This window comes from Olea europaea, unplaced genomic scaffold, assembly GCF_002742605.1.
Source record: "Olea europaea var. sylvestris unplaced genomic scaffold, O_europaea_v1 scaffold792, whole genome shotgun sequence".
Lineage (NCBI taxonomy): Eukaryota > Viridiplantae > Streptophyta > Magnoliopsida > Lamiales > Oleaceae > Olea > Olea europaea.
In genome coordinates, this window is record NW_019266348.1 from 95674 (window position 1) to 108373 (window position 12700).

At 34.0% G+C, this 12700-nt stretch overlaps 1 protein-coding gene across 2 annotated transcripts; it reads right to left on the minus strand.

The window, feature by feature from the left end:
* Positions 1-50: 50 nt before the first annotated feature.
* On the minus strand, positions 51-6170 carry LOC111391428 (probable galacturonosyltransferase 6). Of its 2 annotated transcripts, none has more exons than XM_023016647.1 (9): positions 5785-6170; positions 5643-5677; positions 5144-5185; positions 4960-5059; positions 4755-4828; positions 3618-3850; positions 2929-3286; positions 1239-1760; positions 51-556 (listed from the first exon to the last, which is right to left on the minus strand). In XM_023016647.1, exons 1-9 carry the CDS (start codon positions 5894-5896, stop codon positions 281-283), a joined length of 1752 nt encoding a protein of 583 aa, XP_022872415.1. In that variant the 5' UTR covers positions 5897-6170; the 3' UTR covers positions 51-280. The 2 variants fall into 2 exon arrangements, with proteins under 2 accessions (XP_022872415.1, XP_022872414.1); XM_023016646.1 differs by having other exon boundaries at positions 4912-5059.
* Positions 6171-12700: the final 6530 nt, after the last annotated feature.

The window sequence follows — 12700 nt, forward strand, 5'->3', positions numbered from 1 at the left end:
TCTCTCTCTCTCTCGCTCTAGAACATCTCACACAAATAGGGAGAAGAAAATAAAAACATGAACACTATGTTTAAGCCTGATTATTTTTAACTAATTTTGCTTCAATTCAATCGACAGGCTCATCTCCATTAGTAAAATTTAATAAAAATAAAAGACGAACTAAAATTTACATTGGAAAATTGTTGAAGAATGGGAAAGAATTAAGTGATTGTGTATGGTTCCTACAGTGTAAAGCAACCAATATGTGAGACGAATTCAAGAACTCTCGTATGTAATCTAACTACTCATGGATATTGCACTGTTGCAGGTAGGGATGTTCGTACTTGACGTATTTCGTCCAATAGTGCTTATACTTCGCGAGCCCAATATCCAACCATGGTTTCGAGATTCCATCAAAATGTATAACTGCAGCTTGCTCAATGTCAGCCTGTCTGACTCCAGAGTCATAACCCAACCCAAGAACATGCCATCTTCCATCTAAAGCTACTATGTGCTTGTAAAATGTGATCCACCCAATGGGTAAGCTACCTGCTTTCCACAACGGCCTCTTATTTCCCTGCATCATCCCGGAAAAAAAGAAGCATAAAAAAGTCAAAACGGGAAATTGCTTGATTACCCATTAATTAGTTTTAGAGAAAGAAGGAAAACATAATAAACAATTAATAGCTATGATAGACTGTTAAACACCATCCTAAGCAATCCTTCCATTTCCAAGCATGAAACATGCTTTTCCTTTTGGTCCTTGTGGATGCCAAGTTCGACTCGTTACTAATAAAGAGTACATATCTTAACTAGACAAAAATTTGGTTAACGTGATTGCATTGAATGTACACCACGAGAAATCACAGATACAGTACTGGAAGTTTAGAGAGAGTAGTAATCAACCATAGGCTTCCACTAAATGGCACTTTGAACGAAAGGGAAGAGCACCATGATCCTTAAATGTGTGAAAAGTAAATGCAACAGATGTTAATACAGGTGTGTGCATAAAATGTTCGAGATATGAACTTTCTATTCGTAATAAAAGCACCCTAAAAGAGACTAGAAAGTTGATAAAGCATTAGTTATCTCAATTTTAAGTCCAATCTTCCCAAGACAACATAGAACAGGCCTCTCTTCCTGTCGGACATAATACAGGATAAGAGTCAAAAGTATAGGTGGCAACATTAAATGGCTATTTTACAGAACTTTATTAAACTCACAACTTGCAACGAATAGAAAAACATATATTCCCTTACCATATGTAGGTATTTGTGATAGATTCCAGTTAGATTGTGTCGCCTCCATTCTTGCAGATCAAACACATTCATCCCAAAAGCCCATGTGCATGTCTGGGCATCAAACTTCTTGGCCACCATGGAGTCAGTGAAATTAATGAACATATCCATACGACGGAATGAAGGCTCTACTTTATTGCAAGTCTCCACAGCACCATTTACTTTGCCTGTCATGTTAATATTCCATAGCCCTGTTAAATCCCTTTGTGCCACCACATCATGGTCGAGAAGCACAATCTTTTTCAAAAGAGGAAAAACATCTGGCAAATAAAACCGAAGGTGGTTCAGTGCAGATATGTATCTTGGATCAACAGAGCCTTCCTTCTGCAGAGTTGCATTATATCTGGTGGATAACCATCCAAAATTGTCTATGCTTTCAACCTGGATTGTAGATTTGCCAGGAGGATTCAATAAAAACCACATTGATATTGCTGGGAGGTTGAGGGAATCTGTCACAACATGAAATACTATTCTCTCTGGTTCCTGACAGGAAAAGAAATTCACTATCATTTAGTGTATGACTAAAAATCAAGGGGTCATTTCATTTTTCCTTCCCCGAACAGATCTCAGTCAAATTAAGTCATCATACGTTGCCATGCTTAAAACTACCATTAATTTTCTACCATTAGATGGTATACACAAAAAAGGAAAAGGAATATTGGTTAAACCATATTCAACATTCATTACCACCGAAGATTTCTTTTTCCAAAAAGAAAGAGAAGATAGATCCACCGTCATTTTCTTATGAAATCAATGCACTTTCCAGAATTTCACGTGTAGCCACATTTCAATGCAATTTTATCACCTATTAGAAAAAATGAGATTGAATAGTGACAGACATGGAAAGAAGTAAATAATGACACCTGTTTTGTAAGCAAGAATTTTAATAGAAAATGATATGGTGCAACCCCCTACATAGAGGACACAAGAATCTACATTATGTAGCACGGACACTCTAACTAGGGTAAATGTGTCCATGTCCGACACGTGTTGATACCGACACTTTTCGAACACTCTACAATAATCATTTTTCTTTTTTACTATAACTATTATATATTTTTAACTCGAAATTATTAATAAATAACAAATAAATACTCATATTTAAAATATTTCAACAAAAAAAAATCAATAATAAGTATAAAACTAGATTTAAACTATATAAATGAAGAATTTTATGGAATTTAATGAACGTGTCGACGACGTGTCGTGTCGGTACTTTTTTGAAAAATTACAAATCGACGCATGCGACACGTATCGTGTCGGACACACGTGCCCGTGTTGGTGCACAATAGATCTACAATAACACAAGAGAGTCCAAAATATAATTCTTGCAACTCCCATAGGACGTACGCCATCATATCAACAAAATTTGGTTGCGCCTTGGGCAACAAAAACTCATAATAAGAACAAAGAGGCATGCAAAAAATAGAAGAATCTGTTAGGGGTTGGTTCATAACAGAATTCTATTTCTAAGTAATATTCTCTCCCCCCAGTCAATATCCTTCCTCGAATTTTAGGACACTCTCCATGATTTTCCGATTCAACTTAACTTGCTAGCATCTCAGTCATCCTATGTTGAAATCTGAAAATATGAAAAACAGAAAAAACCACTGTCAACTAGGCAAGTTATGGAAAAATGGTGGCAACTTACCCTAGCAGTTGATATGGTTGAGTTCACAACAACTGAACAAGCCAAAACATTGTCAGAAAAAACAGCAAAATGATAGAGCTCTGGATCTTGCAGTTTATCCATGTTGGGGAGCACCCGTTTCTCAGGCTCTAGGGAAAAGTATTCAGCAGTCAACTTCAAAGAGAGGCAGTGAAGGCCTTTCGGTATAGTTCTTCCGCCGAGTCCTGCAAGAAAGGTTTCTTGCATCTTCTGAGATCGCACCTGCTCTTCAGCATTGTAAGTCATAGCACGAAGCTTTTTCACCATGGCAGAGCAGTCAGGGTAAATACGACTGGCTTTTAACAGGGTAGAATTCATAGCTTTCATCTTCTGCAGAGCACTGAAAAGTTAACTGGTTTATGAGAAAACGTAACTCATTTAGCTCATTTCAAAATATGCCTAATTGTACATGAAATTATCATCGCTCAGCAACAGAAAGAATCACTTTTCAAATTGAAAAAAGAATTGCAATGTTAAATGCAATCTAGCATTGCTATTGATGCTCACTTTAAAGAATATTAATCACCACTCATTAGTTCAATGAGCTCTAGTCAAAATTATCTTTCAATTAACATGAACTCGTTTTTCGCGTGAAATAAGGAAAATGAAGAATATCAGGGGGTTTATCAGAAGAAAAATGAGAATAGGCAGAGAAATAAATAGAATTCTACCTCCTAGACAGATAGGAAGATTTGGTGATTTGATCCGTAGCTCGTTCAACCTCTTTAATTCTTAGCTTCAACTCTTTTACAAAATGAGAGCTGCTATTTGGTGGTACAAAATTCAAGTATGCTTTCGCCCTCACTACCTGGTCTTTCATCTCTTTAACCTTCTCATCTAATGCCCTTCGTGCCATATACTGTACGTTTTCATCTTGTTGAAACTCGTTTAGCTGGGAATGTTGCTGCCATAAAACCAAAGATAAAAATGATGAAAGAGGAAAGAAGCGAAAGAAAAGTTGATAGCGAAGGGGCTAAAGAAAAGGGAAAATTGGAAAGACAAGGAACATGCCACTCCACTAACCAGTATAGAATGATTACCAACTTTAAATAAATAAAAATATCTTCAGAGAAAACTGGAACCTATGTCACCTTGTGTATATAATTAGAAGCAATTTCTCGTGTGATTCCTCACAACACAAAATAAATTTAAAAAAAATAAAAATAGACATCGAGCGAGAGAGAACCAAAACAAAAAACAAATTGTTGAGACCTTTGAATTCAATAAATTTAAAATACAAGAAGTCCACAAGCAAATGAAAAAAGTGATGTTATTTAACATGACTCAGAGATAACAAATTATTATTTATATCTATACAAAATATCTCAGAGATCTAGTTCACCTAGATTCCATAAAAATCGAATTCTATCCAATTAAAAAATGTAATAAATTTCTCCCTTAGAGAAGGACAGACCATAATATTCAAATCTGATCAGAGCTAACAACTTTTTCACAATAGTCTCCCTCATTTTGCTCTCAAAGGAATTTACTTGAGGCTGAAATAGTGCATCCATAAAATTGTTTTCAGGTTAATAACTCTGGTAGTCACATTTGCGGTTTGTCCCTGAACTAAGAGAAGGTAAACAGTATAATCTTCTTCGTCTTGCTAGGTATCTAAGTTCACGATAAGCAACAAATGCAGCAAAAAATAAGAACTCCAGGAATACTTGAAACAGTTCAATTTCCAAATAACACTAATGTAGCAGCAACTGCTATCACTTATGTAGCAATGTCATTACTGAATTTTCATGGTCTGAGATAAATGGAAAGAAAAGGATGAAAATTGCAGCAGTCAAAAACTTCCACACCTTTTCCCCAGAAATGGGCAACCTATCCTTCTGCAGAGGTTTTTGGCGATCTTCCTTCACATCAAGATTGAACACTGAACTTGGAATATGAGCAAAATTGAATGAAACTCAAGTAATAATAGATAATAATGAAATAAAATGTACACATAACACCAACCATTGTTTCCCAAAAAATTAACTTTATCTGCAACATTTCCAGACTCACCAATTCTATTATCGTCAGTAGAACTAAAACTAACTGCCGAAGTGAGGTCTCCATCTTTGTACACGATCAAGGGTGGTTCTTTCAAACCTTCACCTTCTTCCTGAGCCATGATACACGTTCCACAGATATGAGTAACAAAATTGATCTACTTCTTCAAAGAAGACCGACCCATATTAACAGTTACCTGCTTAATTGCACTAAGTATTTGAGACTCTGTTCTGTGTTTCTGCGCAAGAAATTTTGCAACTTTATTCAATCTGAAAGCATCATACAATTTCCGGAAAAGGGCAAGAACTTAAAAGGCATAAAAAAGCAATATGTACTTCGTCTGGCATAGTTAGCAAAGCATTCGATTGCACGAGAAAAAGACATCCATCGAGAATGACAACACAATCACGCACCTTTGATTGGAACTAAAATCCCATAATACTTTTCTTCCCTTATATGATGCCAATACAATACAATACAAATAGAAAGTAACACCAAATTTATGGAGCTCTACTTCCTCAGACAAACAAAAAAAGTAAAAATTGAAAAAGAATTATTCAAAATCAACTAATGAGAAAGGAATATAAAACCTCAATGGTAATAAAAAAATTCAGATTTCCAAAGTCCACTTCCCGTGTTAATAAATCAAGTAACATCAGAGGAATGTAAATAACGTGAGAGAAGAGAGATCATACAATAATCGATAAATCTTCCACATATCCTTTCGATACTGCATCAAAATACAAGTCAAATCAACAAACATGGTTAAACTAACAAATAACAAATGAATGAACATTTAAATCAATACATAAACCAAATAATAATAATAACACTTACCTTCAGAGTTAAGGTTTTTGAGCCTAAACGAAAGGAGAAAAATTGGAACAAAAACAGAAACACCGAGCAAACAGAGGATAAAAATCCTCGTGCATCTACGATACAACCTCATCAAGCTTTCTACACAAACATTTACTTATTATAATAAATTCTTATCAATTGAAAATGAAGTGCGAAAATGGACTAGGGTTTTTCTGGTTCTTGCTGATCTGCCGTTAACAGTAATTTCTCGAGAAAGTAATTGTTTGTGGTAGGTAATTTTCTTTTGTCGATTTAGAGAGAGAAATATATAATCGTGTATATGGAGTCTAGAGATATTCAGATGCTGTGAAGGTGGAGAAAGAGCCAAAGAGGTGTTGGCATGTTAGGGAAAGGAAGTGTGTGCGCGAGTACTAATTATTTATTTATATAGTTATGCTTGGAGGCTTGAAACGTGGGAATAGGATCCAATCATGGGCATGGAAGTGGAGTTGGGTGGAGAGGGGTGCATAGAATTATTCTTAGTTGATTAGAATCGGATTTTTAAGAAAATTTAATGAAATATAAATTTTTTGAATCCATAAAATATATGTTTAAATTAAATTATTAATTTAAATTTAAATAAAAATCTATAATTTAATTTTTATCAAATAAGGGCTTTTTTTAATTAAAATCAGTGATGATTAATTTGAACGATTGATTCTCAATATTTTATTAACATCAATGTGCAGGAATATTCACGTAATGAATTACATGTTTGTTTCAACACAGACATTTGTTGCATCAATAACTTGATTGTGTTTTATCATGCTATTAATTTAGGATAGTGAAAACTTTTGTTGAAGCCAACTGGCAAGTTATATTTATTCATATAAAAGTTATAAAAATTGAAGATGTTTCTTATATAGGGGTAGTCCCTCCTAGAAGCCAATCGGCAAGTTAAATTTATTCATATAAAAGGTATAAAAATTGAAGATGGTTGATTTATGAAATTCTTATACGGGGAGCGTTCCACCTACTAAGGTTTTAGACAAATAATTTTGACAAAAATTCTCAATCCTCTATTTAAATTAATCTAAAGGTCCATATATACCTAATTAAATACATAAAATTTCGAAATTAACCTTACCCAAACACCAAGGAACCGTACCCCCCACCCCATAGCGCCCACAAAATCCTCCTCCTCCACCCACGCTCCCCTTTAATAGTATACCTTCAACATTCTGTGCCGTTATTGAAATTTATTCATCAATGTTTTGAATAAAAAAATATTTTTTTTTTCAATTGAATTCACGACCCAGCATTGAAGAAAATACTAGTTTAAACTTTTTTATTGGAAAATATGATTGAATTAAGAGTATTCAATTCTATGGTTATCTGGTTTCAAATTATTCTCTAGTTTCCTCCTGTCGTAGATATTTTTTTTTTTCCTTTTTTGAGTTTTACACATGATTATATACATACAAATGTGTACACAGAGAGACTTTAGAGAATGGAGAAGTAATTGGGTAGACAAGATCTAAACGGATAAGAGGAATGAGCAGAAAAATTGTGATTTCTTGGCGTTTTATACTCCAATAAAAATTTCTTGAAAAATGCTCTGCGTACAGAGCATTTTCACAGAAGTCTTACCGACCCCTCACTGTAGGGGTCGGTCCCACATTAAAAAAAACATACGACGGGATCCACGCATATGTGTATTCTGTTAGGGGTCTGTAAAAACAGACCCTATACGCCCAGAAAAGCTCAAATTTCTTTTGGGTTTTCTATATGACGTATTTGGATTTTCAATTTGAAGATAGAGTGAGAGAGAATAGGAGATGACACAAGAAACATCGATCGTGGAGGGTTGGAGTGTGTGGTAGGGTTTTCATTTTTAACTTTTGAAGGATTTTAATTAAATCATTCATATCGTTAGATTAACTTAAATAAAGGGTTGAGATTTTATTTTTTTTTCAAAACTACTTGTCAAAAATCTTGGTAGGGGAACATTCCCCTTCTTATATTTTGATTTAACAGATAAATCGATTGGTGCAACATAGATACAGTGGATGGTGTAACGAGTTTGCACTTGCATGTCTCATTTCTCGTTATAGATTACTCAACATTTATTGTGGATTGGGCTTTTATGAAAGAGTTAACCTCAAAATTTATTGTTTCGTAGACCATAAAAAGTAAATATAGCTCCCGTTTGATTTCCATTTTTTGGTCGCAAAAATGAAAAGTATGATCGTTATCCATCACATAAAATCATCATATTGATTTTTTATTTTTTGTGTGGGTCTCGTAATAGCTATATTTTTCATTCTCATTATTTCAAAAATGAGTACCAAACGGGACCATAATTTTATAAGAATGTGTAAACATTGTAAAGAAATAACTTAAAACAGAAAATTTGAAGTAATTTAAACAAAATATTTGTGGGGGAGAATTAGAAACTCTCCCAAATTAATTTTTTATTCAGTCTAAACACATTATTTGCAATATAAAATCGTAATGTTTGTCACTCATTATTTGGGAAATTAAAGAGTTGTGAATAGTATTTTTTGAATAATGTGTGACTAAAAAATAAAGAAATTCTATTGGTTTGAGTGTAAAATATTTTATTGTGTAAATGTGTGGTGGAGAATAATACTACAGGAAAGGGGGCCAAATAAACATTTAAGAATTTCATCTTCTCGAGTACATTTTACTTACCCTTGTTTGACGGGGATTAAGATCAGTATATATATATATATATATATATATATAGTTAAAATGTGCGAGTCCTATGTAATATATTGTTAAAATAAATTATTGATTATGATTTAAATTAAAATCTAAATTTTAATCACACAATATCCTTTAGTTCAAAACTTCATGCTCTCTTGGTGTGTGTGATGCAGGAGGTTTCGCAAAGATGGAAAGTGAATCGCAAATATTTCCTTAATTGAGGCAATTTGACCCGTTTTTAGTTATTTTAGTTAATTTTATTATTTTTTACCATTTAAGGTAATATTTTGTTTCCTTTTTTCTAGGTGATTTATAATCTAAATTGAGCCAAAATTTTGGCAAATAACTTCTTTTATTTCATATTTTATTTCTGTATGATTTTTGAGATTTTGTCATTTTTTGTAATTTTTCATAATTTCGTAATTTTACAACTGTTTAACCCGACTTGTGGGTTATTTTTCGTATTCTTGATTATTAATAATATTGAGTGAAGTTTTCAGAGAAATCTCTCTGTTTTGGCGTTTATTTCTTCTTCTTTCTTGCGAATCGTCTGTTGCAACTAGCCTATAGGATAATCGTTATCCTACTCGATCTCAGTTGGTATCAGAATGTCAGTATTTTTTCTGCGGTGAAATTTTCATCAGTTACAATGATTGGTGGACGTGGTCGTGGTCGTCGAGGGCAGGTTCCGATTGAGGAAGTCTCACACCGTGATCGTAATGTTCTGGATGTGACAATTGAAAATTTGCAGAGACAAGTTGCAGAGTTAACCCAACGTTTGGTGGAACAAGAGTTTGGTAATCATGATGTAGAGGGTCACAATTTCGATACCAATTTCGAAAACCCTATCACAATCGTACTCAAGTCCGGGAGCATCGTGGATGGGAGGATCACTATGTAGACCTCGATTTCATAGTGGATCTGACGGAGTTTGCTGGTATGTTACAGGCTGAAGGATTTATTGATTGGCTGAATGAAGTGGAGCATATTTTTTAGTATAAGGAGGTTTCAGATCGTATCAAAGTAAAATTGGTTTCCATTAAACTCAAGGGAAGGGCTTCTGCATGGTGAGAACAATTGAAGCGTGCACGAGAGCGGCAAGGTAAATCCAAGATTACTAATTGGGAAAAGATGAAGAAGAAGATGAAATAACGCTTCCTTCCTTTTAGCTACACTCAAACCTTGTTTCAGCGACTCCATTCGTTGAGGCAAGGCACGAGATCAGTTGACGATTATACGAAGGAGTTTTATCATTTGGTGGCTCAGAATGATTTGTTTGAGACAGAAGAGCAAATGGTAGCACGGTATTTGGGTGGATTAAGGCAGACCCTGCAGGATATTCTAAGCCATCATTTATTGTGGACAGTTTCTGAAGCATACCAGCGTGCGCTTGCCATGAAAAAGTAGCAAAATAGGAGGCCAATGGTCAGAGACGAATGTAGTCAGCCAGTTCGACCTCAAGAATCTTGTCCTGCTTATCAACCATCACGAGACAATTCTAGCTCGGGTATTAAGTGTTTCAAACGTGGTGAACAGGGACATAGAGCCATTGATTGCTAAGAAACATGATGGTCAAAAGAATAAAAATTTCTGATTGAGGAAGACGTGGTAGACGAATTCGAGGAGATTGGAGAATTTGTGTATGATGATTATGGAGATGAGGATGTGTTGTATGGAGATGACCAGGTAACTCTAGTCGCTCACAAGAGTTTGCTGACTCCCAAGGGCAATTCAGACGATTATTGGTTGAGGACCAATGTTTTCCACGTGACATGTACAGTGTCGATAAAAGTCTGCAAGTTGATCGTTCATAGCGACAGTTGTGAGAATGCAGTATCCAAAGAGGCTATTCAGAAACTACAACTGAAAATAGATCGTCATCCCAAGCCATACAAGTTATCATGGTTGAATAAAGATAGCGAGGTAACAGTAGAAAACCGAAGTCTAGTATTCTTTTCGATTGGAAAAAAATATTTTGATAATGCTTGGTGTGAGGTGGTGCCTATGGATACGTGTCATGTATTGTTAGGACGACCTTAACAGTATGATCACAGTGTTATTGATGATAGACGGAAAAATACATATTCCCTTAGTATCAAAGGGAAGAAGATTGTGTTAGCGCCTCGTCGAGAAAAAGCCATCCGTGCTCCGGTAGTAAAAATGCCAACCTACTTTCTCCGTCTAGTAAAGTGAACGAGGATTCAGGCTTACCAGTAGAAATACAGCAGCCACTAACGAAGTTTTCTGATCAGATGCCAAAAGATCTTCCTCCGGGATTACCGCCAGAAGCTCGTGTGAACTCGAGGAGGAGTTCTTTCCAATCTGGGGCGATTGATGAAGGACGTTCCGCAAAGATGGAAAGTGAATCGCAAATATTTCCTTAATTGAGGCAATTTGACCCGTTTTGAGTTACTTTAGTTAATTTTATTATTTTTATCATTTAAGGTAATATTTTGTTTCCTTTTTTCTAGGTGATTTAAAATCAAAATTGAGCCAAAATTTTGGCAACTTACTTTTTTATTTCATATTTTATTTCAGTAAGTTTTTTGAGATTTAGTCATTTTTGGTAATTTTTCATAATTTCGCAACTATTTAACCCGGCTTGTGGATTAATTTTCGTATTTTTGATTATTAATATTATTGAGTGAAGTTTTCAGAGAAATCTATCTGTTTTTGGCATTTTTTTTCTTCTTTCTTGCGAATCGTCTGTTGCAACTAGCCTATAAGATAATCGCTATCCTACCCGACATCAGCATGTCAATTCTTGCGGCAAATGGTCTCAAATTACGTAACACATTCGATTCTTTCGGACCATGAAGAACAAAATGCGGACAAGAAATGAATATTTGGGCATTGTGTAGCATATATCTTTTAATATCCATCTGTTCATCGTACTATAGTGAAATAAAAAAGACGAGAATAATGTTACTCATAAGTCATAAAACATTAATGCATCGTTTAGATGGTTTTAATTAAGCTGACAAACTAATTATCACCTTAACGTAAAATTTAAGATGTTACATCATCAATAGTCGATAAGCACGATTTTGACGAAAATTAATTATTTACCAAGATTATTGGGTTCCAATTTCATTCGTCTAGGATTTTGACGAAAATTAATTATTATCAATCAAATTGCAATAAATCTTCTACATAATCAGTAAGTGACATGTCAACTTTCTTGTGCGGGTCATGAAAATGTTAAAATAAAAATATGAGTTTTAGGATTGTAATTTAGGCTCCGATTGACCCTCTTTAAAACTCTTCAATTTAATTTCATTTTTTCTCTCTCATACTTTTAAAGACACAATTTTCAATAAAATAATATTACATTCAAATCAAAAACTTTTAAACCATACAATCTTCAAAAAAATATTATTTTTTCCATTATAAATTCAAATAATGGGGATCAAACGGGGGCTTAAAGGAATTGCAATAGGTTTTATTTACCACTATGACTATCAACAATCAATTTTTGGTCAATTAGTTTATGATATGTGACGAAATAATTAAATTAAACTTCACCTATCCAATTGAGACAATTAAAATTAGTAATTAAAGATTTCCTACCAAGTACATTGACAGCAAATGACAGTTGCACAATAAAACGCGCAACGCGGCTTTAGCTTTTTCCCAAACTTTGGAGCCTTTACTGTTCCGCGCCTTAGCCCTTTTCAGTCTTCCACAGCTAGTTCTGGAAGAATTATTTATAAAAAAATTCTTTAATTTTTGTACAAGTAATAATATTTTTTGTCACCAATTATTTGAAAAATTAAAGAGTTTTGAATAATATTTTTTTGGAGAATATGGTGTTAAAAAATAAAGAAACTTTATTAATTTATGTATAAAATATTTTATTGTGTAAATGTGTGGCGAAAAATGATATTGTAGCAAACAATTTGAAATTTTAAAAGGGGTCAAATAGGCACTTATTTCGATACAGTAGAAACTAAGAGAGATATAAAAGCAATGCTTTTACACATTGCCAAAAATGCTATCACACATTTAAAATGGATAGTATTCAAAAAATCTATCAAGTTGATGAGGCAAAAAATAAAGAAGAAGAAGACAGTGTCTAAGATTTTGTCTAAATTCAAAGTTCCATTAGACAAAATTTACATTTTCTGTGTGATTTATATATCGTATCCATATTTAAAGATATCAATAAACAATAATGTTAAGTTGTAGACATAACCAGTTAGAGACCAATTTTGCTAATCGTTGG

Coding starts and splice junctions, on each gene's coding strand:
- LOC111391428 (XM_023016646.1), bottom strand. CDS start 5,896: ATGAGGTTGTATCGTAGATGCACGAGGATTTTTATCCTCTGTTTGCTC. Junction 1,761..2,928: donor CAACCATATCAACTGCTAGG/GTAAGTTGCCAC, acceptor TTTTCCTGTCAG/GAACCAGAGAGAATAGTATT. Junction 557..1,238: donor ATCACAAATACCTACATATG/GTAAGGGAATAT, acceptor GGGATGATGCAG/GGAAATAAGAGGCCGTTGTG.